This window comes from Melanerpes formicivorus, unplaced genomic scaffold, assembly GCF_026170545.1.
Source record: "Melanerpes formicivorus ecotype bairdi unplaced genomic scaffold, bMelFor1.0.p_v2 SCAF_4, whole genome shotgun sequence".
NCBI classification, from domain to species: domain Eukaryota; kingdom Metazoa; phylum Chordata; class Aves; order Piciformes; family Picidae; genus Melanerpes; species Melanerpes formicivorus.
Window position 1 is genome coordinate 19,615,607 of NW_027142356.1, and position 23,921 is coordinate 19,639,527.

Genomic DNA, 23,921 nt, shown 5'->3' on the forward strand with positions numbered 1-23,921 from the left:
CTTTTTAATAGCGATGTGTTAAAACATCCTTAAGACTTTCAATCCAATACATTGTGTGGTAGAAAAGTTCAGGAAAAAATAACTCATTTTAACACTAGGAAAATATTTCACTAGTTGTAAGAATTTATTCTTCATTGGTTCATTTTTCCTAATTATTTTTTTCACTGTGAGAATTTTACTGAGAATGAGATGTGCAATGGGAGCACAAATCTAGTACTTTCTGTGTAAAACCATATTTTCTACTACTATATGTCTGTTTTGTTTTTACAATATCAATTGCCCTGATCTCACACTATCAAGATGTCAGGTTAAACCACTTGTATTTCATGTGAACCATGGATTTTGTTAACTTTCAGTAAAAATATTTGCTATCACAATATAGAAACTATTTCTCTAGTGTCTATTTCCTGATGAGTTAAATATTTATTTTTTCATCTGAAAGCTTTTCAAAGGAGCCCTGTGTTCATATATATTAGGTTTAGATGTATTTGATTTAGTTTTCTTCAGCAGCCTTTCCTTTTGAGAGTTTTGCTAATGGAAAACTCTAATTACTTTTTCTTTATTGTTTATAACAACAATGACAAAAGTCAGTAAGAAAGTCTTATAGACATCTGAGCTCTTACCTTGTGGACCATTGTCACTGAAATAGTTCATGCTTACCTTAAAATGCTGTCTTAAAGTCCTGCGTAGGATGACTCTGCACAGATTACAGTATCTGTCATGGCATTTTATTTTTACTCTTCCTCTTTTATACTTGCTAGTGAGATCATATAAGTAGTCCAGCTCAGGGCATACTATTTATTACTGATTCCTTGGTAAATCTTACCTGACAAGAACACCATATCCATCAGTATTCTGGAAACCCTTGAACCAAAAGCTGAGGGGAGTGTGTTGTCACACAGAGTCACAGAATGGTGGGGCTTGGAAGAGACCTTTGGAGATCATCTATTCCAGCCTGCCTGCTAAAGCAGGTTCTCCTAGAGCAGGTTGCACAGGAATGTGTCCAGGCAAGTTTTAAAAGAGGGTTTTTATGCTGCTCATCCTCTCTGGGTAAAATTTTGCTGGTCTGATTACAGTATCACAGTACAACTTAGGTTGGAAAGGACCTCGAGGATCATCGAGTCCAACCTATCAACACAGATCCCATGACTAGACCATGGCACCAAGTGCCATGTCCAATCTCCTCTTGAACGCCTCCAGGGACGGCGACTCAACCACCTCCCTGGGCAGCCCGTTCCAATGACGAATGACTCGCTTGGTGAAGAACTTCCTTCTCACCTCGAGTCTAAACCTCCCCTGGTGCAGCTTGAGACTGTGTCCCCTTGTTCTGGTGCTGGTTGCCTGGGAGAAGAGACCAACCCCTTCCTGGCTACAACTACCTTTCAGGTAGTTGTAGAGGGCAATGAGGTCAATAACTAAAAACTTTATAATACATTGCCTGCTTCATTGTAGAGAGACTGTAACCAATTGTTGATATATGTGTAATGTTGTGACTGTTTGAGGCTGTGCCTTTAAGAAAAGGACAGTACTGGGACACTATGGCTGAATATTTTGGAATGTTAACGAAAACAACCAGATATTCTAAACTAATTTCATTGGTGGATTGGTAAAAAGGCAGTTTTAAGCTTAGGTGCAGCTGGGACTTTCCTTAGTTCGCTCCTTCCCTTCTCCCTTTCCAGCTTGTCTGCCTCTGGGCTCCCTGCCAGACTGACCTTGGACAGATAAGGTCTACTAACATATTCTACTTTGTTAATAATTGCTCTCTTTTTCTCTCTTTCTAACCCTTTTTGGGGAAAAATGGGAGAGAAGGGAGTACAGGGGGGGAACCCTCCTCCAGAGGAGGGAATTTTGTTCCTGTATTATTGTTTTTCTTTTTACCTTGCTGTATATTTCTGTGTATATATTGTAAATACTGTAAATTGTGTGTATATCCTGCATTCCCTAAAAATTGCTTGTAAATATATCATTTCCCTTTTGCTCCTCCGGTTGGCTAGCTGTGGTTTCTTTCTTCCTCTTTGTGGGGAGGGAGAAGGCTGAGCCTTTCTCTTAAACCTACCACAAATGTATATTACATCACTTCATGATTCATATTGAAAAGTTGAAATTCAACAGTCTAGTACTGAGCTAATCTTGAATTTTCTAAGGTCTAGTAGGAAAAAAAAAATCTTGATTTGACTTCTCAGTTTCCTAAATGTCACACAGTGGATAATATGGTATAACCTTTCATCAAATCTCTGTTTAAAATGAATACATTCCTCAAATATATTGTTGAACACTTTACAAAAGGGCAGGTGTGACTGATTAAAATTCATATCATAAACTTCCCTTTTCCTTTGCAACTCTGCCTCATCTGCCTTTGTAAGATGAATGGTAGAGACTAAGTAGTATTCCTAGAAATTTCTTAGCATATTGGTTTTAATCAATACTGGTAAATATACTGCAATTTTACCCATAATGATGTCCTATCATGGAATAAATATTACTTGCATTCTTGGATTCTAAAAAGGTAATTGATGTTGAGGCTCTGATGTCTGTAGTCTCTAATTGTCACTTTTTTGCTGATACTCTTTTATCCAGACAAAAATTTGCAGAGAGGAAAGATAAGATCTGAATGAGCCTTGGGCCGGCTGAATAATAAAATGCAATGCACATTATGTCTTTTTTAGAAAATTATACTGTAGAAAATTACACTTAAAAACCATCTATGAAATTTAAAAAAGCCCCAAAGAATAGAGGTTTTAGGCAAATTACTCCCATTAATGTCAGGGGGAACTGTGCATCTAAGATCTGTCTGTACTTACTGGGGTTTTTTTTGGGGAAAAAATAACACTGTATTGTAAGGAAATATAATGCTTTTCTGTAATTGGGAAGGTACCTGGAGTTTTTGGAGATCACATGAGGGATAAGATAATAGAATTCCCATTAAATACTGTCCCTTAGAACTTCCAGTGATAAATCAGTATGCTAAAATATTTCCTCTTGCAAATATCTCTCTTCTTTTGTCTACACAAATCTGGACTGTCCTCAAATAATCTGAAAATTAATAAATATGCTGACCATGATTAGTTTGTGACCTATATGAGATATAAATATATTAATCTATAGCACCATATTAACTGTACTGTGTTATCACAGGATTACTGAGGCTGGAATGGACCTCTGAGATTCATAAAGTCCAGCCTATGACCTAACACCACCACATCAACACCATGTCACTAAGTGTCACATCCAGTCTTAAACACCTCCAGGGATGGCGACTTCACCCCTGCCTGGGCAGTCCATTCCAGTGTCCAGTTACCCTTTCCATGAAGAATTGCTTCCTAACATCCAGCCTAAACCTTCCCTGGCACAGCTTCAGGCCATGCCCTCTTATCTTGTCACTAGTTGCCTGGGAGAAGAGCCTGACCCCCACCTGACTACAGCTTCCCTTCAGGTAGTTGTGGAGTGTGATGAATTCCCCCCTGAGTCTCCTCTTCCCCAGGCTAAACAAGCCCAGCTCCCTCAGCCTCTTCTCATAAGACTTCCCTCCAGTCCCTTCACCAGCCTTGTTGCTCTCCTCTGGACCCACTCCAGCACTCAATATCTTTCTTGAAGTGAGAAGCCCAGAACCCCACACAGTACTCCAGGTGGGGTCTCACCAGTGCCAAGTACAGGGGCAGAATTACATCCCTAGTCCTGCTGGACACACTATTCCTGACACAGGCTAGGATGCCTTCTGTGCTGCCTGGGCACCATGCTGGCTCATGTTGATCTCATCAACCAGCACTCCCAGGTCCCTCTCAGACAGACTGCTCTCCAGCCACTCATCCCCCAGTCTGTAGCACTGCACAGGGTTATTGTGGCCAAAGTGTAGGACCCTGCACTTGGCCTTGTTAAAGCTCATACTATTGGACTCAACCCACTGACCCAGCCTGTCCAGGTCTTTCTGAAATGTCTTCCTACCTTCCAGCAGACCAACACTGACTCCCAGTTTGGTGTCATCTGCAAATTTATTAACTTTATTAATTATATTAAGTATACTTATATATTAATTATTTATTATTTAATATTAATTTACTAATTATTTATTATTTGTTAATGTATTAATTTATTAATTTATTTGGTTGTCCTATACAGCTCAGGACTGTGACCAGTTGTTTTACAAGAACTGTCCTAATGAAAGCAGTGTATTTGTAGAAGGGTAACAGGCCATGGAAGAATTGATCCTTAAAGATAGCCCAAAGGTTTCCTTTGATTTTTACTTTTTTTTTTTTTTTTTAATGTATTTTAAAAAGGACAACATTTTGGCCCTTTTGTGCTTCAGTAAAATGAATGAAAGACAATATTTCACCTTTGCCTACTGATTCATTTGCTCTGTAGAAATCTTAAGATTTTAAGGTCTTACACTGGAAATAAAAGACAGTAAAAACCATTAGAAATGTACTAAAAAGCAATGATTTAGTGAAATGGGATTTCCAGTTGTTAAAGATGAGTTGAAAATCAAAACTATTTCTCAGCTTCATTTTTTTTTAGCTTCAATACTAATAATCAGCGTATATAGACCTAATTCTGTATTGCTTATTTTCCTTATGAGTAGCCTGCTTTTTGAATCCTGAACAATTTTACCAGATGAACTGTTGCTTTTATAATGCATTAATCATTCCTCTATATATTTTGGAATAATATTTTTTTTTTTTATATACAGAGCATTGTAGTTATATATATAATAATGCACTAATAATTTAATGCCTAGTAATGCATAATCCTGCCAATGTCACTAATTCTGAAAACTTCAACAGCTTTATATTTTTATTTATTTCTGCCTAGCCACCTTCTTCCACAAATTGTTTCATCCATATGATGTATTAATTGATTTGGGAACAGCCTGTGCTATGTTATATTCCAAGAACTTGCAGTCATAACTGGTGGCAATCTCTAACAAGACTGAGCTCTGAATACAGAATACTAGTACAAGAATCCTGTTGCAAGCATTAAATTTCAAATAGTGTTCTGACAAGAGCAGCAGGAAAATGAATCATTTTTTGTTCATTCTTTCTTCCTTACTATAGTATGCAATGCCTGTTTACTGCTTACTGCTGCTTAACAGAATAGCTTTACAAATGCAAATGTTGTTGCTTCTGCTTAGCTTGTATTTATAGTTTCAATTGCAATGCTTCTGCAGTTGCTGGAGGTCTGATGTAGTTTGATGCTGTGAAACTTTTTGGAACAGAAATGAGCAGCACAATGTCATTGATTAGATAGGTTCAGAGAATAGTTTATCAGACTGTCTTGTGCTCCATTTGAACTCTCTATGATTGTGACCTTTCTACTGTTTTGTACATAAATAATAACAGTATGAATATAGAGTTTCTGTACTTGTACAATTCAGGTTTCTTGTATTTAAAGCTGTAATATTAATATAACATAAGATGTTCAACTATCATAGCTTGTATATGGTAGAAATAATTATCCTGGTACCTGTCTCAGTGAAATACTGTATTTAATATCAACTATTCCTTTAATTATTCAAGTTACTATATAGTAACAAAGAACCCCTACTGCAGAATAAACATTTACGATAATGAACACAAGAATAATTATCTGCATTTTAACTACACTTTATGATATGACTAATGATAAATTTTCATTATAGAATGTTAAATAAGGCTGCACTCCCTCTTTCATCTGAGTTTCTGTAATTAGTAGTTTATATTTATTAAATTATTTAAACTTTGTTACAAATCAGTGACAATTGGCCATATGTTTCAGACTAATTAGCACTTTGTTTATTTTAAGAATTCCATTAATTGAGTAGCAACTTTTTAAATACAGTCAACATAGAAAAAGGGACTTTGCCTGATTTTTGCACGACAAAAATAAAGCTTCTCCTCATTATCAGTAGCCCATGCTGGCATAGACATACCCAGATCCCCAGCAGATGATGCATCAAGAGATGAGTGAGGTTCTATATGCAATACAGCTATGTAGTTTGTCTTTTAAAACACACAGAATTAAGTAGAAATCAGTACGCGTCTGTGTGCAATATACATGGTCTGTAAGTACCAAGCCTTTCAAAAAAGGGGTGATGCAGAATATAGAGATCATAGATATTTAAATGGGACTGAGAAATTAGCTTTATTCTTTCTAAAATGGCTGGTGGATTTCTTAGTCCTAGAATATTGTCTACCTTTACAGATCAGCTTGTCTTTTTTTTAACTACTAGCTGTGTACATTCTTTGGAATCACTGTACCTTAAGAGTCTTTTTTTGACTGTTCTGCTCTACTCCCCTTACTGCTGCTGTGAAGCCCTTTTTCTAAATAAAACTTGATACTATGCCAACAATATTTTTTCAAACATGTAATTTCTGAACAATGATAGTGTCAAAGTGTTAGGATGTTTTAAATAGGTAGTGATACCATTTATAGGTTAAGACAAAGAGAAAATTGTACCGAAACCAGAGCTTTTATACCTTGCAGAAGCAAGGTGTACATTTGAATGTTTCTTTACAGATTCTAGTTTGATATTTATATTGCAAATAGTTTATAACATACAAGTTGCCAGAAGAGTGATTTGTGTGGTCAGCCATCCGTGATCTTTCTTAGTTCACAAACATAGCAGAAAATTTGACATTTACCTCACTTTCATTCACTGTGCTTTGAGAAGTTTACATTGAATTAAGTTTTTGGATGCACAAGAAAAGTTTATTTACACTTCTGATATGTTCTGCATCAATGCATGTAATCAGGCTGTGACAATGTGGCACAATACAAAACCATTCAAAGCCATGCAGCTTGTCTAATTAATTTGGTTGGAGGCTGTTAAATCCAAACCTATTTTGCTATATTGAAGCAGAAAAAATATCTTGGGATGCAGGATGATTTTTCTGCTTACAGATGACAAAATAGATAACACAAAACGTGATATTGTATTGTTATTATCCCAGTGCTATTTAACAGCAAATATATATAATTTCTTCAAACATTACATTATGATACAAAAATACCAGAGAAAACCAACATAAATTTAGACTTACGTTTGCACATCTCCTCCACACCATAATGCTTATATAGAATTATTTTTTTTTTAAATGAAAGCCTCTTTTTATTGCAATTTTAAGATTTTATCTGAATCATTTCCTTTCCTCTCTGAACTTTGCTGAGCTTGTTGCACTCTGTTCTCCTGAAAAAATCTTTGTCGTCCTTCTTAGTGTTTCTCTTCTTTAGTACCAAGATTTAGGTTTTAATATTGCTTTCCTATAATGCTACTCTGATCTAGTAATCAATGCTTAGATTAAGTCTTCAGAATCTACTTATTGTAGTGTAAGCAGCAGGCATTGCAGGCTTTGCAGCTTTGTTGGAAAGAAATTCCTTTTTTCTAATTGTAACCTAAAGGAAGGGAAAAAAGTCTAGTGAGCTTTATGGGACTAAACTGTTCATGAAGCCTATAAATTGCTGCATCTGAATGCTAGAATAACTAAGCTACATCTTGGCTCTAAATCCTTACAGATAAGATTTGAATAAGATTCCACTGAGTTTATACGGGCCTGTTTAACTTTCATTCTCAGACCTTTAAACAGATATAAAAGAAAAGCAAATTCTTCTTTGTGAAGACTGGAAGAAAGTACTTGATAGATATTCCAAATGAAATGCTGACTCTAATTTAAAAAGAAACATCAAAGGATTTAAGCAATATCAAAACTATTGGTTTAGGTTTAGTATAGTATGAAGATCAGAATGCCATGAAAATTACACCTTTAGAGTTACTTGTACGTTCAGCCTGTCATGTCATATCCTGTGTTTCAGGAAATACCATTCATTATACTTAGGAAACATTTTACATCTGATCAGCATTTCTGTATTTTGAAACAAGAAAAAAAGTCATTGACTTTAATTTGCAAGATCAGTTTGCAAGGTACATCACAAATACTACAGCACTACCTATATTATTTTACAAAGTGAGGAAAGTTGAAACAGTACATTTTAGATCATTGTAGATTAGATGGCCTTGTTTAAGTTAATGGTAACTAAACATTTCTATGACCCTCTGAATTATAAAATAAGTTTGTATTATTGATTATGGATTTCTTTTCATTAGTTTCAGATCTCTGTGGTAGATTTTAAACAGTGATGTGAGTGCACAGAAGTAGTTTCATGTCATATTTTTCTTTATTACTTAGACAAAGATAAGTGATAAGTCTTACTATGTAATTATTTGCATGGTAAATGGGGAAAATGCTATTGAAAGGTATATTATTGGAAGACATATGTATTGCTGTAGACATTAATTTTTTTCTGTAGATTTATGTGTACAACCTGGACATGTTTAAGACTGTGTTAACCTGATAAGAGCGCCATAATAATAAATATTTGGCTTATAAAGACCAAATAAAACAGTGCAATTATTGTGAAGTGTAATCAGTAGACTCTTTGTTGTCAATAGGTTATGTAATGCTAAAAATGCACCCTATAAATTGCAAGAAAGGGAAGAAGGAAAAAAAAGCCATTAAAACAAACACCCTCTCTTTGTTCCAATTAAAAAATATAAAAAGAAATATAAAAAGAAAGTTAGAAGGGTGGGTTTGGTTTTTTTTTTGTTTGTTTTTTTTTTTGCATTTAGCCAGTTTCTTATGTCATTTCTCTTGGCATAAACTTAAAAAGCATCAAATATTTTAAGAACTACAGTACACGAGGCCAAGATCATCTTTTTGAGCAACTAATATTTAATATTGGAATTTGAAGTTTAGGGGACAAATTATTGCTTTGAGTAAATTCATATAAGGGTTCATCATTCCATGTTGTGGGCTTTTTTGTTATAAGTGATTTCTGATGCAATTCTGCTTTATTAGCTTAGTGGCAATAAGTCAACACATTCAGCATGTTTAAAGCAAGTACCTTTTTCCGAATTTCTCAATAACAAATATGTTCTGTAAATATTTACAAATTTTGAGACTAATACCCTGATAGCACAATATATGGCTGGTTGAAAAAGCACTTTGTTACACTTTTATGGAAGGGATTCAGAGATCTGCAGGGGGAGGAAAGCAGAGTATAGGTAAGCCAAATACTTTGACCCGAACTAGAAATAAATGGATCAGCCTAAGAGGTTGTGCTGGTACCTTTAAGGTGAGATAGTGTCCTCAAGATAGATGTAATAGCTGTCCCAATTCCCGGTAACAACCAGTTAGTTTTTCATCTATTAAATGTGATACTTTTCGCAGGAGTTAGCTAAGTAATTTAATTCAAAGTTTTTGCCTGTCCCTTCTGCCTGTGGTTTTCAAGTTCTTCTGTTGGTCTATAGTGAGCATTGTATCAGGTTGTGCAGTTCAGTAACAATGTTCCGCTCATAATAGAGTTCTCATGTTCCATCCAGAAGACTTACATCTCATCCAAGGGCCTCAGGTATCATTGTGCTTGTTACAGGCTCTTTTGCTGTGTCTGTTCTCCTTTTTCTGTGCCATGTACTTAGATTTGGTGGATTACTATAATATCAGCCTCAAAAGCTCTTACCTTTTTCTTCAGAAACTGTCAAATGTTTGCTTAAGCTAGCTATGACCCATGGCATATATGAAATATGTTCACACATACAAGCTTGGTTGACATCATTTCAGTTCTGGTATTAGTGTTCATACTAGATTAATACGTATAAAGATTTTACAACAGTTAATAGTTTTAAGAGGAATATGAAAGAAATAACCACCACGGAGATTTTCAGTTACCTAGGAGTAGTTTCATACTATGTGCAGATAATGTGGTACTGGTCAATTATAGAATGGTTTAGGTTGCAAAGTGTTCCTCGCTGCTAATTCTTATTTTTTTTCTTAGTCTCTCTGTTCCTGTTCCTGTTTCCTGTTCCTCCTGCTCATAAATAGTGACTAAAAGACTTATGTGAACAATGTGTCAAACAGACTTTCTAAGAAATAATAGAAATAAAAATTTAGTCTTCAAGCAAAAGATAGGCATTTTTATGTAACAAAATTAATAAAATCTCTTACTCCATGAGCAACTTGCTCCTGTTTAATCTTCTGGATGTAGGTGTGAGAATTACTTGCTCTGCTTATTCAAAAGAGCAATTCAGAAGACTTCTCAGCTGGTTGTTTTTCAACATGGAAGTTTACATCCCTTTTTGTGTGCTGTCCTCTTAGTAGAAGGAATCTTTTCCTTCTTTCTCTGATATATTTTAATGTTATTTTAAAATGGATGTTAACAGAAAAATAGTAGAGTGCTATTTAAAGAAAACCCCAAATGATAAATAACTGTGTGGGCAGCCATGTTGTGGGAAAAGGTTGCTGGCTTGGAATGAACAACTAGAATGATCATAGTGAAAAAATTGTTGACTGTGAATTGGCTGCCTCTTACTGGTTTGATGTTGATGTTTTTATTAACTGAAATGTTATTTTTAAATATGTCAATATGTTTGGTGTTGCTGATGCAGTTGTAGAGCTGATGTATTTAAAAAATAATCTTTAGTCCTAGCCAATTCTAAATTGGAATATTGAAATACTTTAGGCAGCACATTAAAAGATTGTTAAAAATAGAAAATACTGAAAGACTGCTGAAGCAAGAGAATATGTCTTTGTTTTGCTTTAAGGGTGAAATGTTTTCTGTGTTCACTGTGATGCAAGCAAGTCAGGAAAAATAAGGAAAAAATATTGTTTGTAGTTGAGTGGATTTTGGCTAAGTTTCATTCAGGATGAAACATGCAACAGTTACATAGTGCTTCAGGGCTTACTAGATTATGAAACACATCATGGAAAAATTTAGACTCTCAGTGACCTCCACAGTTACCTATTCCAACCAGTTACTTAAAGTAGATCTAACTTCAAAATTACATTAGGTCATAAAGGATCTTGTTCAGATTAATTATGAGCATCTCTGTAGACAGTGGTAAAGTTACAGAGACTTCATGGCCTCTTTGGATGTGTTTCAGCACTGTCATTGGAAAAAAAAAAACAACTGTGTAAAATACTGGAGGGGATTTAAAACTAAATCATATAGGAATCTTTCTGTAGTAGGCAAAGTATAGCAGTTTTTTTCTTGGAGCAGGAAGGAGGAAGAACTAGAATGCCTCTGTTTGTTTTTTGTGGTAACTAATTCTGTAAATAATACATTTTTCTACTTTTAATTGCAGCAGGAAAAGAATCAGGAAAGCTCAAGAAATAAAGGTAAGATAATTATTTTGCAAAAATGGAGATTCTTTTAACTGTCACAGCTGTAGCATATGTTGTTTGTAAAAAAAAAGTACCCAAATGTATTGTTTGCTGAGTATTTTAGTATTTTAAATCACAAAAATATATCCAGGAGAGGTAGATGAAATATGTTAAGTTAAACTTTTTGGAAGTCTACTTGAGATGAACAAGACTTACTATTGTGTTCTGAATGGGCTGGGCTGTGCAGCTTTTCACTCATTTTGTGTCCTCAGCTATGTATGCTTATTGTACCTCAGTGAAACATCAGAACCATCACTTTAGCTTCTCCCTTTCCATTCACTAAATCTGTAAGTGGATGTGATTCCAATTTATGCACAAAATAATCATGTCTTTAGCAGGCTGCCTTGCAAAAATTCTATCATCTGTGTTTTTTTGCATACGATCTTTTTATACTTACTCTGTGCCAGCAGCTATACATTACACGGTACAGGATATCCAGGCTGAAGAAACAGCCTTGTGTTAAGAAAATTTAGTTCAGAAACCCAAACTATGGATGTTATGCTTTTTTTTGTGTTGGTTAAAAGTTTGTTAAGCAAACAATGAAATTGTTAAGAGAGACAAAGATTGGTCTCTTGATATTTTACTTGCTTATAGGGGTACTCTATGAGGTACTTTAAAAAGAAAATGAAAGGGAAGATAGGAGAAAAAAGAACAGGTAAAAGTTATGGAGAAAGGATGCACTTGTAAGATGCTGCCCGCAAATTCAGCCAAAGGAAAGCAATAAACTGCACTTGGAGAGGTATTCATTATCTCCAGGCAGGCAGCTAAATTGGTCCTCAGCTGCACAAAATTTGTTGTGATTATGTCTGTAACATCTCTTGAGGCAATTTTTAATCCACTAAACTTCCTCCATGCTGTGCATGTCTTTGCTTAAACTGACAATTCAACTTAGATGATTTCACTGGTTCAAAAGAGTACTCATGCAGAGAGTAGGCTTTGGAATATGCATATGTGTGTGTGTGTGTATATACATGCTTAGGTGCTTAATGCTGTTTTTGGCTTAGTGTTGTGACTCAGGGTGTGTTATTTTGGCCTTCTCTTTTATTATTCTTTAAATGTCTTACTTGTTTTCATGTTGTGTTTTTTTCTCCCATGTCATTGCAAATTTGCAGAAATAATTACTTTTTACTTAATTTGTAGCCTATAACATATAAGATGTTAAAAGTGTTTCTGTTGAAAATACTGATTGTCTTGGATGAAACATGGCTCAATTAATGCTTCAGCATAAATTTACCCATGTAGTCAATGAGCAACTACCCTTCACTTGCAGTGTCTAAATGTGATGTGCTCTGCACATACTCTTGTGAGATAGATAGCTTATCTTCTGGTTCTCAGGACCGGGTTCTAACAGTGTTCCTTACACTATTCATAAACTGTAAAGGGTAAAAAGGACAAAACCACTTTCTGTTCCTTAAATGTTCTGAAACTTTCAGAACCTATGTGGTCCTGAACAAAAATTCAGAAGACAAATTCAGCTCATGTTAAACATTCCTACTCAGTGAAACTCTGGAGTCTCTGATGTGCTTCATACCTTTTGGTGATATCACTATTTAAGTGTCTAATTTTTATCAAGACTTTCTTAAAGATTCTGTATTTATTGCAGTGGAGTTAAAGTCAAATACCTTTTGACTTCATTGCAATCAAGACCATTCGGTATCTTATAAATGCTTAGTAATGTTTCATTTTCCTTCATTTACTGCTATAAAATGAATATGAATCCTATTCATGTTTCAGTAACAATCTTGATACTGTTTTGAAGTGTTTTTTTTTTCCTCCTGACATTTTTCTGACCCACTTGTTTTTTCCATTTGTTTCTTCTGCTTCTAGCCACTAATTCAATCACACCAAAATGGAAAACAATACTCAAATGTGCCCTGTTCTGACACAATTCCATTTCTGTCTGATTTGTGATAATCTTTTTATTTCATTTATCAGTTACAGTTGTATACACTGTTAGAGAAAAAGGCAATGCTACTTTATGTAAAACAGTACAGTAACATTTTACAATCCTAATGTATGCTGGCCAACTAACTCCCTTACACTTCTGAGAATTTTTTCATGCATGAAAATGATTATCACCAGCACAAATTGCAAACTTAATTAGTTTCATAACACATCTTCAATATGAAAGAAACAACAAGGGCAAAGCATCATGTGGAGGGTTTGAGAGAAGGCTTCAGCCTTCTCCCCGCCACAAAGAGGAAGAAAGAAAAACCATAGCTAGCCAACCGGAGGAGCAAGGAAAGCTGCTGTATTTACAAGCAATTTTGGGGAATGCAAGATACATACACAATTTACGGTATTTACAATATATACACAGAAATATACAGCAAGGTAAAAAAAGAAACAATACAGGAACAAAATTATCCCCCCTCCCCCCCCCCCCCCCCCCCCCCCCCGGAGGAGGGTTCCCCCCTGTACCTCCTTCTCTCCCCTTTTTCCCCAAAGAGGGTTAGAAAGAGAGAAAAAGAGCAGTTATTAATTAAAGCAGAATATGTTAGTAGGCCTTAGTTTGCTTATCTGTCCAAGGTCAGTCTGGCAGGGAGCCCAGAGGCAGATGAGCTGGAAAGGAGAAAGGAAAGGAGTAAACTGAGAAAAGTCCCAGCTGCACCTAAGCTTAAAACTGCCTTTTTACCAATCCACCAATGAAATTAGAATATCTGATTGTTTTCATTAACATTCCAAAACATTCAGCCATAGTGTCCCATCACTGTCTCTTTCTTAAAGGCACAGCCTCAAATGGTCACACATCACCACCTTAAAACCTTCCTAAATTTCACTTACTGGTTTAGAGTCACAATTTGACCATTCTTGGTTTTTGTTTTGTTTTTTTTTTTTTTCTCCAGTGTTAACTCTTGCATTTTAAAGAAATATGCTGCAGTGTATGTATTTTCAATAATATAAGTTTTGGGTTGCTTCTTTTGTCTTAAAAGAGGTAGACAAACCACAGATCACTTTTTTAACTAATTGGAATTAGCTCTGGAAGTTAGCTCTAGAGCACTGAAGACGATCTAAATTCAGAGACAATGCAACGTAATGAGGAAGTATATTTGGATCATTTAATATACATAATATAAACACTAGTGCAGTGCCTGTAGGCTGTGCGTTCATATGTCTCACATGTAGTGAATATTCATTTAATTACACTAGCAACAGAAATCTAAAAATGTAAAAAGGATCACTTCCTGTGAAGCTTGTTAAAGAGAAATTTCCTTACTACCATCTAAACCACAGCTACTTTCTGAATTCATTGTAAATACTGTAGAATGCTATTTGATTATATATCAGGAACATATTTTCTCATATATTTCTCTTGCATGCAATTTAAAAGACAATCAGAGCTTACATAACCTTCAATGTGCATTCCACCCCCTCCCTCTCTACCAGTTATTGCTGTACTATATATCACTCAGATGTCAGTTGAAACAATTACAGTATTCATTTTTGCCTTACTCTTAGAACAGCAGGAGTTTCATGCATTTCGTTATCTATTAAGGTCATGTTGTAGTTTACTCCAAGCACACTCTTTTCCCAACACTTCAGACACCAGAACACGATTAACAGTGTCAGATCCTGTTAAAGTTTACATCATAACTGGAAGCAGATATTAAAGTAAAGTGCAAATTAAAGACTGCTAAAATGCCTGCCACTAACAATTAGGTGGGGCAGTATTAAATTTCTCATTTGTTTCCAAAGGTCAGATTAATAAAGCTGCATGGTACATTATCATAAAGGGTGGACTTAGCTGTCTGTTTTGATTTTGGTTAAAATTCTAGTCTTTCTAAGGAGACTTTACAAGGATTATGCATCCATTTTAACTATCAGTTTTAATGTGGGTAATTTTTAGACCCTTTTCTGAAGCAATCCAAACCAAAGGTGGCTGTTGATCAGATTTCTGCTTTTCGATAGGTGTATTAAAAATACACATATCCATATCTATTCCAACACAATTAAATGGAACTTTGTGGTTTGGGATTTCTATACCTCTTTTTTCTTTTTTTCTTGATTCAGAGCATTTTCAATAATATTCTTAAAAGAAGTAGTGCATTCTTATTCCCAGAAGATGAACAGCAACAGTTTATTTTTCATATCTCTGTTATGCACACAAAGCATTATTTGTGAAGAATGTAAAGATCTTTAGGAGAAATGTTAATAGTATGGTTATGTAGAACAGATCCGCAGACTCACAGATTGCATTGGGTTGGAAAGGGTCCTTGACAGTCATGTTGTCCAACCCCCCTTCTTTGAGGAGGGACACCTCCAACTAGATCAGGCTGCCTAGGGCTACATCAAATCTGATCTTGAATGTCGCCAGGGAACATTCCTGGGCAGCCTATTCTGTTATTTTACCATGCTCATTGTAAAGATCTTCCTCTTTATGTCCAATCTAAATCTACCCTGCTCAAGCTTAAAACCATTGCCTCTCATCCTATCACTACAAGCCTTTCTAAACAGTCCTTCCTTTAGGTTCCCTTCAGATATTGAAACATAGCTATAAGGTCTCCCCAGAGCCTTCTCTTCTCCAGGCTGAACATCACCAATTCTTTCAGTCTGGCTTCATAGGAGAGGTGCTCCTCCAGCCGTAAGATGATCTTGGTGGCCCTCCTCTGGACCCACTCCAGCAGGTCCATGTCTCTCTTTGTTTTGGGTGCCCCAGAGCTGTACACAATACTTCCAGGTGAGGTCTCACCAGAGCAGAGAAGAGGGGCAGAATCCCCTTCTCTAGACCTGCTGGCCATGTCTTTTTGATGCAGCCCAGGATGTAATTTGCTTTCTGGCCTGCAAGCACGCATTGTTGACTCATGTTCAGCTTCTCGTCCACTAATACCCCAAGTATTACTTTTCAATTACTTTTCTTCAAGGCTGACTTCAATTTCATCATCCACCAGCCTGTATTGATTTCAACGGTTGCCATGTTATCTATGAATCTAATACCATACTAATAATCTAGTACCCTGATATACAAATAAGCAAAATCCTATGGCTATTAAAACAATTGAGTATTACAGATACATTCCCTATTAGTTTCTTTAAAAGTCTCTAGTGTTTCAAATATGTTTGAAAACAAACTCTAGGTTTGTGGCCAGGTAGAGAGCAGTTCTTGTCTCCAGAAAATTGACAATGGAGGTGATCCTCATTTGTGCATAACTTCCTTAGAAAATAATTTCAGCACAAAGGGACCAGGCTTCAATTTAGGAAACTTGTGTCTTTCAAAGGTGTGCTTTTTGGAGCATAGAGATGGTGGCTAACCATAGATATTCTGCAGATTAGAACTACAAGCAGTTTAACTAGTAAAGATATTAATTAATTTAAAATAGTGGATAGATAATTCATAGCTTCAAATTTGCTTCTGTTGTGTCCAATTAAAAACTATATTTATATTGCAGCTAGTTAAGTGATTAGTATGCTTTGATTATGAATGCAACTCATTACACTTTCTTCCTAATTATAAAACTTCTTGGAACTTTTTAAAATAGCTTTTAAAGGTTTGTTAAAATATCAAATTGGATTGGTTCTTTAAAAAAAAAAAGTTGTGAGGCTTTTGTTTTTTCCCCCTTTGAATCCACATGAATTAACACAAATCACAGCAGCCTGTGAGGAAAAAGGAAACTTAGGATTTAGCAAGAAGTTTCCAGTAGAATTAGGAAGATACACATCTGCATACATTGCTGAAGGATTAATTTTCAGTTTTATATTGAAAACAAAATTAAATATGATGGAATAAACATCTTGCTATAATCATGAAACAACAAAGGAAAAGGAGGGGAGAAGTTAACTGCATGATGACTTGAGGAACCCACATGTCATAAAAAAACATGTATTCATAACTTATCAAGGAATATTTCCATAGCACACATAGAGAAAAAGAGATTGTATATGACACTACTTAACATTGGAGGTGTTTAGGAGGAGACTTGATGGGTTTCATGGTTGCACGGTTTAGTTGATTAGATGGTATTGGATTATGGGTTGGACGTGATGGTCTTGAAGGTCTCTTCCAGCCTGGTTTATTGTATTCTATTCTATTAAACCTCATCTGAGCTATGTCTGAATGTTCTTGTTTTGGACGAAACTGAATTTAATCTTGAACAGGTACAGAGAAGGATTATTGCAGTGATTAGGCATTTATTTGTAGGTGGAACAAAAAATCAGTTTGTTTTGACTAGCAAAATGGAAGCTTGAAGGTCTTTTGGTAAAAATGCTCAAAAAGAATGTGAAGTTAGGTATATTATAATTGTTTTAAATGTCACAGTCTTTGCATGCAGCAAGACATTTCTTTATGTGCAGATTATTCTTTGCATGAGTTAGTATGATAGCTCCAGATTTAACTTACATGTTTAATTACATGCAAATGATAAAGGAAAAATGAAACCTGTTCCAGTAAGAATTTCCATGGTTCTGTGGAAGTAAGGAGGAGATTTGCTGCTTTGCCAGTAGATAAATTTGTCTGAATTCATGCGAAGTGATATGTTAATGAAAAAAAAAAAATTAAATACTCAGGAGACAGTGGAAGTACCACAGTTTGTCCTTTAAATTGAAGGCAGACTTCCCCTATCTGGAAGTCTAACCTGAGATAATCTGTTTATAGTGCAAGGTAATATGTTTCATACTGGATATGTTAAAACCTTCTGTAACCTGTGTAAAGGTAACTATATTTGTGTAGCTGTGGACTGACATATTTTCTCTAAAGCCTTATTTTCCAGTGTTCTTTCCCTCTTGCTCCCCATGTTGTGTAAAACGTTTCTGCTTCTCATACCAGTCATTAATACCTCTGATGATTCGGCATAGCAGAAAGTCATTTGTATTCTCAAAAGACAACATATGTAAGGCTTTAAAATTCAGCTTCTCTTGAATATCTGAGGGAAGGGTATGCCTTTGAACTTCTAAGCCTTTTTTTAGAGATCAAATATTTGATCTAATTTCTAGCTTCTTTCATAGTCATAGGACATGGAGCTTTCAGTTTCAGAATCCAAAAGGGAATGAACTTTGTGGGATAGACTACATGAAAACAGTTCAAATGTATCCTCAATTTAGATTGTGATTTTTACCTGCATATTGTTGGTCATTGGACCTGTATTTTCTTCACCTTGGAGGGCCTGATGAATGTTCAAGAAAGAATGGTGGTTTATTAATTAATATTCATTCAGATTGTCTGGTCTTTAAGATACCATCTTGAATCCCAATAGGATGAATTTCTACTGATTCTCAAACATTTTTTGATGTATATGATGTATAGATAATTGTCAGAAAGTTTGTTTTACAGAGTTATAATAGTTGACAATAAGGTTTGCCAAATTTTACCTTGTTCAGATATTGAAAGAATAGCCATACAGTATCGGGGCAATAGTAGTAACAAACTGTCATGTTTTATGACCCTGTGTAACTACAAGTGGAGGCATTTGGCTGTTTAGGCAACAGTTAGTAGCAAAAAAATGTTTATTAGTATTTGCAAGCTGGGAGAGAAATGCAACAGGATAAATTATTTTCCATACACATATCAAAATTTTCTTGCACAGGGATTGGTTAAAAGATAAACCCATGGTTGGTGAAGTCCTCACTGATATGTGGTTAAACAGAGTTGACAAAAATTGTTACACATCTAAATACCATTCTATAATCGATTGTCTTTGTATCTGAAAAGCAAAGTGACAGTTGGATTCTCTCTTCTCTTCATGCTTGCTGCATGTTGTAGCATGTACGGTCCATTTGCATATATGGTGTACTGGCTGCAAATTTTTGGTTTTCCAGCATTTAGCTTCCTGTCTGGACTTAGTGTAAGCATAGGCTTAGGTAGCTATGCTGGCAGGTTGTCAATACAAATATTCTAGATAATAAGGTTTGAATTGCTCTCTACTTAAATTATGCACAAAGAACACAGATACAATTGTGGATGCCAGCCCACTAAAAGTAATCAATCAAATCTGGATATTTTATTCTCTTGAAACACCATAAAATCAATAATAGTCTTGATTGAATAGAGGCATAAGAAAAAAGATTTATTATGGTTAAAAAAATAAATTTGAAAACATTAATGCAAGCATTTTTCTTAGCTTTATAAAATCTTGCATAGAGATGGTGGAGTTGCCATCACTGGAGGTGTTCAGGAGGAGACTTGATGGCGTGCTTGGTTGCATGGTTTAGTTGATTAGGTGGTGTTGGATGATAGGTTGGACATGATGATCTTGAGGGTCTCTTCCAACCTGGTGTCATCTATTCTATTCTATTCTAAATGTAGGCTCTCACAAGGAAGGGAAGAATAAAAAATTTTAGCAAATAGAAAGGTCTACAAAAATACCATTTGTATTATACTTACCAAGGTTCTAAGTAGCTCATATGGATTCTTCCTCATAAAATGAAAAAGATACAATTTTGTGGTTCAACATGCTCTGATATATATGAATAAACTTCTAGAAATGCATGTGTATACATTCACAGATGTACATAGATTTAAAATGTCAGGAGTGAGCTGCAAATGGATGCGGTTTTAGTTTTGGGGGTTTCTTTCTGCAAATTTAGCAGGAATTAAGATGTGTGAAGAGTGGCTCTAGGCTTCTACTTGCTCACAATGAGGAGTTACTAAGCTTTTTAATATTTCAGTTAACAGCTTTAGGTAATTTTAATTTTTTTTCTTTGCTTTGGTACATAATTGAAACACTGGTTATCTTTAAAGCTGGTGAGGGATTTGGAGCACAAGCCCTATGAGGAGAGGCTGGAGGAGTTGGGGTTGCTTAGCCTGGAGAAGAGGAGGCTCAGGGGAGACCTTATTGCTCTCTACAACTACCTGAAGGGAGGTTGTAGACAGGAGGGGGCTGGTCTCTTCTCCCAGGCAACCAGCACCAGAACAAGAGGACACAGTCTCTAGCTGTGCCAGGGGAGGTTTTGGCTGAATGTTAGGAACAAGTTCTTCATAGAGAGAGTGATTGCCCATTGGAATGGGCTGGCTGGGGAAGTGGTGGTGTCGCCATCACTGGAGGTGTTTAGGACGAGACTTGATGGGGTGCTTGGTGTCATGGCTTAGTGATTAGATGGTGTTGGATGATGGGTTGGACATGATGATCTCAACCTGGTATATGATTTCCAACCTGGTTTATTCTGTTCTCTTCAAAACAAGATTTCAAATGATAAGCACTTCTTTACGTATCTGTCTAATGTAATTCTAACCTTTGAAGGTATTTGCTGTTTCCTTGCTTAAATTTAAAACCTTCATTTCAGTGTAGAAAATCAATTAATGAGAAGCTTAAGTTAGCTGCTTAAGGCAGTCAGTGCAAGTGTTTTCTGTATCTTACACTAGTAGAAGGGCAGACAGAATACAGGTTGAAACAAGTATGATACTCTTTCCATAGAAAGTTCAATAATGATGCTGAATGCATAAATTTGTCTATGTGGTAAAGATATCTTCAAATTATATTTTGGTATAAATGCTGGCAATAATATAAATAACATTGCGTATTGCTGGTTGTTATTTAAACTGTTCATAAATTTGAAATAGACCTGGATAGACAGAGACTAAGCACCCTGGTCTGACCTCACACCTGACCCTGTACTGAAGAGGAGGATGGACTAAAAACCTCTCAAGGTCCCTTTCAACCTGAATTACTTACGATGCCTGATTCTTTTTTTCTATGCATTAATAATTTTGCTTAAAAATATGAGTAGTTTGACAGAGACCACTCTAAACATTAATGATGCAAAGGAAAATCTTACAAAGTTACTCAACAACAAATTATTTTTACAGGCATATAAGCTTTGATGTTGTTGAAAAAGCACATCAGCAATTTGCAGCAGCAAATGTTTGACAATATCAAGTACAGTTTTTGAAAGTGACTTATCACGCATTGAATGGCTATATTATTAGAACCCCTTTCAGATCTCTGCAGTAGCAGTCCAAGTATTTGCTTTAAAAATAATCCAGTATAAAAGAAAAACTGTTCTTGAAATGTGACATCTTATTCTCTTGAGGGAGGTGCTCAGGTTGCCCTTATGCAACAATAAAAGCAATGTTGTGACGTATGGCAAAGATGACTTCTACCAACTAACAGGCTTTTTAGGTTTTATGTGGTGTCCTTAATACAAGCCCCAACGATAGAGTAGTTTCTGCTCCAGAAATCTGGGAATTTTCTTGTTTCCCTTATTTTATGACATGATTTTATGATTTTGTGTTTTGCTGTTGTAAGAAGGTAATGTTAAATAAATAATATTTAACATAAACAACCAGCCAAGCAAAAAAAACACAGCTCAACATCTCTATATCTTGTGCAAATGATTTCCCCCTATGTGCCTCCATAGAAGCATTGTCAAGTAAAGCAAGTTAGTTAGTGGAAGATGGAGTTAAGGATTTTCCATACCCTTATAGTAATGTAGAGTAGACAGGAGTAAAATTTTCCAGAGGCACACCAATGAAACCATTTGTTTCTCAAAGGGTTCACTCACAGATATTTCAAGAGTGTAGGTGTTGTTTCTTTAAAATACTTTTCTGTCTACTTTCTCTTTACTGTTGAAGAAAAGAATGTGGCATACTGGAATGTATACAGAATCAGTAGTGAGGACTGAAACAGTAAGAATTCCTTTGATGGAAATTGTATCACATGCAATTCAAATTTCTGATGGCAGATGTTGCTGTGATGAATAAAAAAAATCCCAAAAACTTACTCAGGAAATGTGTCAAATTCTTCAAGATTTCCTTGTAGTGTCTCTTTACTTTCTGCTAGTTCCCACTAAAAAATGTGTAGAAAGAGATTATCTCTATCCAGAGTAGAAATGAGAGCATAGAAAAAAAACAAAAAAAAAAAACCACAAACATTTTTGTGAACCTTTAAAAGGCTTTAAATATTTGTTTTTAAAACTTACCATTCCATATACTGTAAGTGTAAGAAAAATAGCAGGCAATCCTGAGCCTTTTCCCATCCATGTCTCTATTCCCATCCCAATTTGTAGTGTTGTATTAGGCAAGTTTTGGAAATGTAACACAGTTCAGGTTTAAAACATATCAGTGGAAGTACAGAGTAGTACAGATAGTTTTCATTTTAAGTTTCTGGCAGGACATAGAGCTTGGGAGGCTTTTTGGTAAAGCATGTCACCAAAATGTGACTATCTGCATGACTGTATACACTCTGGATCAGTGCTCTTTAAAACATTAACATTTCTGTATGTCTATATTCTCATATACTGTCTGGGCATACTGGTGTTTGACCATGTGAGTGTGTGACCTGTTATGACCCTCTTTCCTTCCTTGGTAAGAAAAAAAAAAAAAAAAAGTCTTTTAATGTGCCCACTTATCTTTATAAGCAGTCAGTTGCAAATGACATTTCTTCCTTGCCTTGCCTCTCCAAAGAGATAGTATGAGACATGAAGCCTGTTTATTTTCTTTCAAGCTTTTCTGTACTGACTGAGACTGCCCTTTTCAACGTATCTACTTTATTCTTCCAGTTGTGGAAAATGCTTAAAGGTTATTGGAATCAAATGAAAGCAAGCTACATGCTAGCCATACAGAGCATGTAGGTCAGTACTATTTCCCATGCTGGAATTACAGTGTCCCATCAGAAACTTTAGCAATCTGATTTAGTTGCTATCAAAAAAGTCAATATTTGCATTGTGTTGAATATGCATGCCCACTGGTATTTGGAAAAAGGGCCATTTGGTATCTGTGCTTGTATGACTGTCTTGTTTGCATTCACATGATACAATCTGCAAATCCTCTAATGATTCAAAGACAATGCCATATGGAGTTATTTCATTATTAGGATTAATTTTGTGCTATTCTGAATTAAACAAGCTTAGAAGTTGATGTTCTTTAATTTCAGCTAGGGCACCAAAAGGACAACTTGAAGAAAAATATTGAAAAATGCTTTCATTCATAGAATGTTAATTGCACACAGAGAAGCTATTTTAGTCCATGGTATGTTTGTGTCTCCTCTTTTTAAGAACTTGAGTCTCACTTCTTGATGCTGAAAAATGTTTACCTGCAAACCATAGTGCAAAATAGATTACTGATTTTCAAATGATCTAAAAATTATCTAATCAATGGAATTTTAATGAAAAGTAATTTGAATATGATGATTTTGTAACTGTCATGCAATCATGTTTTGCAGGCTATAGACCCAAAAGTTGTTCTGCATGAGCAGAATCTTAGATACATATATTGAGCTTGATTGACTTCAGTGGGGTTCTGCAGATGTGCTGCATTCAGACTGCAGACAAAGGTTTAAATCAGAACATGTCGTTCTGAGATCTTTCATAACTCAGAAAAAAAACTATCAACAACATTTTCAAGGATCCATGACAGTATCTTAGCAATATGTTTACTAAAATGCTCCCTTATGGTTTGGAAAATACTGTGTGGAGATCACTTATTTAAAAATTTGTAGCTTTCAAACTGATTCAATTCATGAAAATTATCTACATTTCCAGATGCTAGTGAAACAGACTACCATAAGGCATTATGAAGTCACTTCGTGAAGTTCTGTATTCATTGATTAAGTTGAGGTAGAAAAGATAGTAAAAAATAGGGCCAAAATAAGCCTGCCATCTTCCAGCAATGGATGGAAACAATGCATTTTAATGTTTTATTTGGAAATTAATATCTGTGTGTTACACATATTTTTTGACTAACCAATTTAATCATGCCTCTTGCTATGCAAGATGGCATCTGTAGAAGATGGAGCTGGCCATTACAGTATTCAAGGAAGTGTTTAAAGATACTAAGAAGGAGATTTGGACAGTTTTCTGGCACCATTC

General features: G+C 35.5%; 1 protein-coding gene across 4 annotated transcripts in view; it reads left to right on the top strand.

The window, feature by feature from the left end:
- Positions 1 to 23,921, top strand: part of FSTL5 (follistatin like 5) — a 254,115-nt gene that overhangs the window by 30,923 nt on the left and 199,271 nt on the right. For 2 of the 4 annotated variants that reach the window (XM_068137176.1, XM_068137179.1), the window contains exon 3: positions 11,108 to 11,141. In XM_068137176.1, the coding sequence (XP_067993277.1) occupies positions 11,108 to 11,141 (34 nt within the window). The remainder of the gene's footprint in view (positions 1 to 11,107; positions 11,142 to 23,921) is intronic. The other 2 variants (XM_068137177.1, XM_068137180.1) reach the window with 1 other exon arrangement.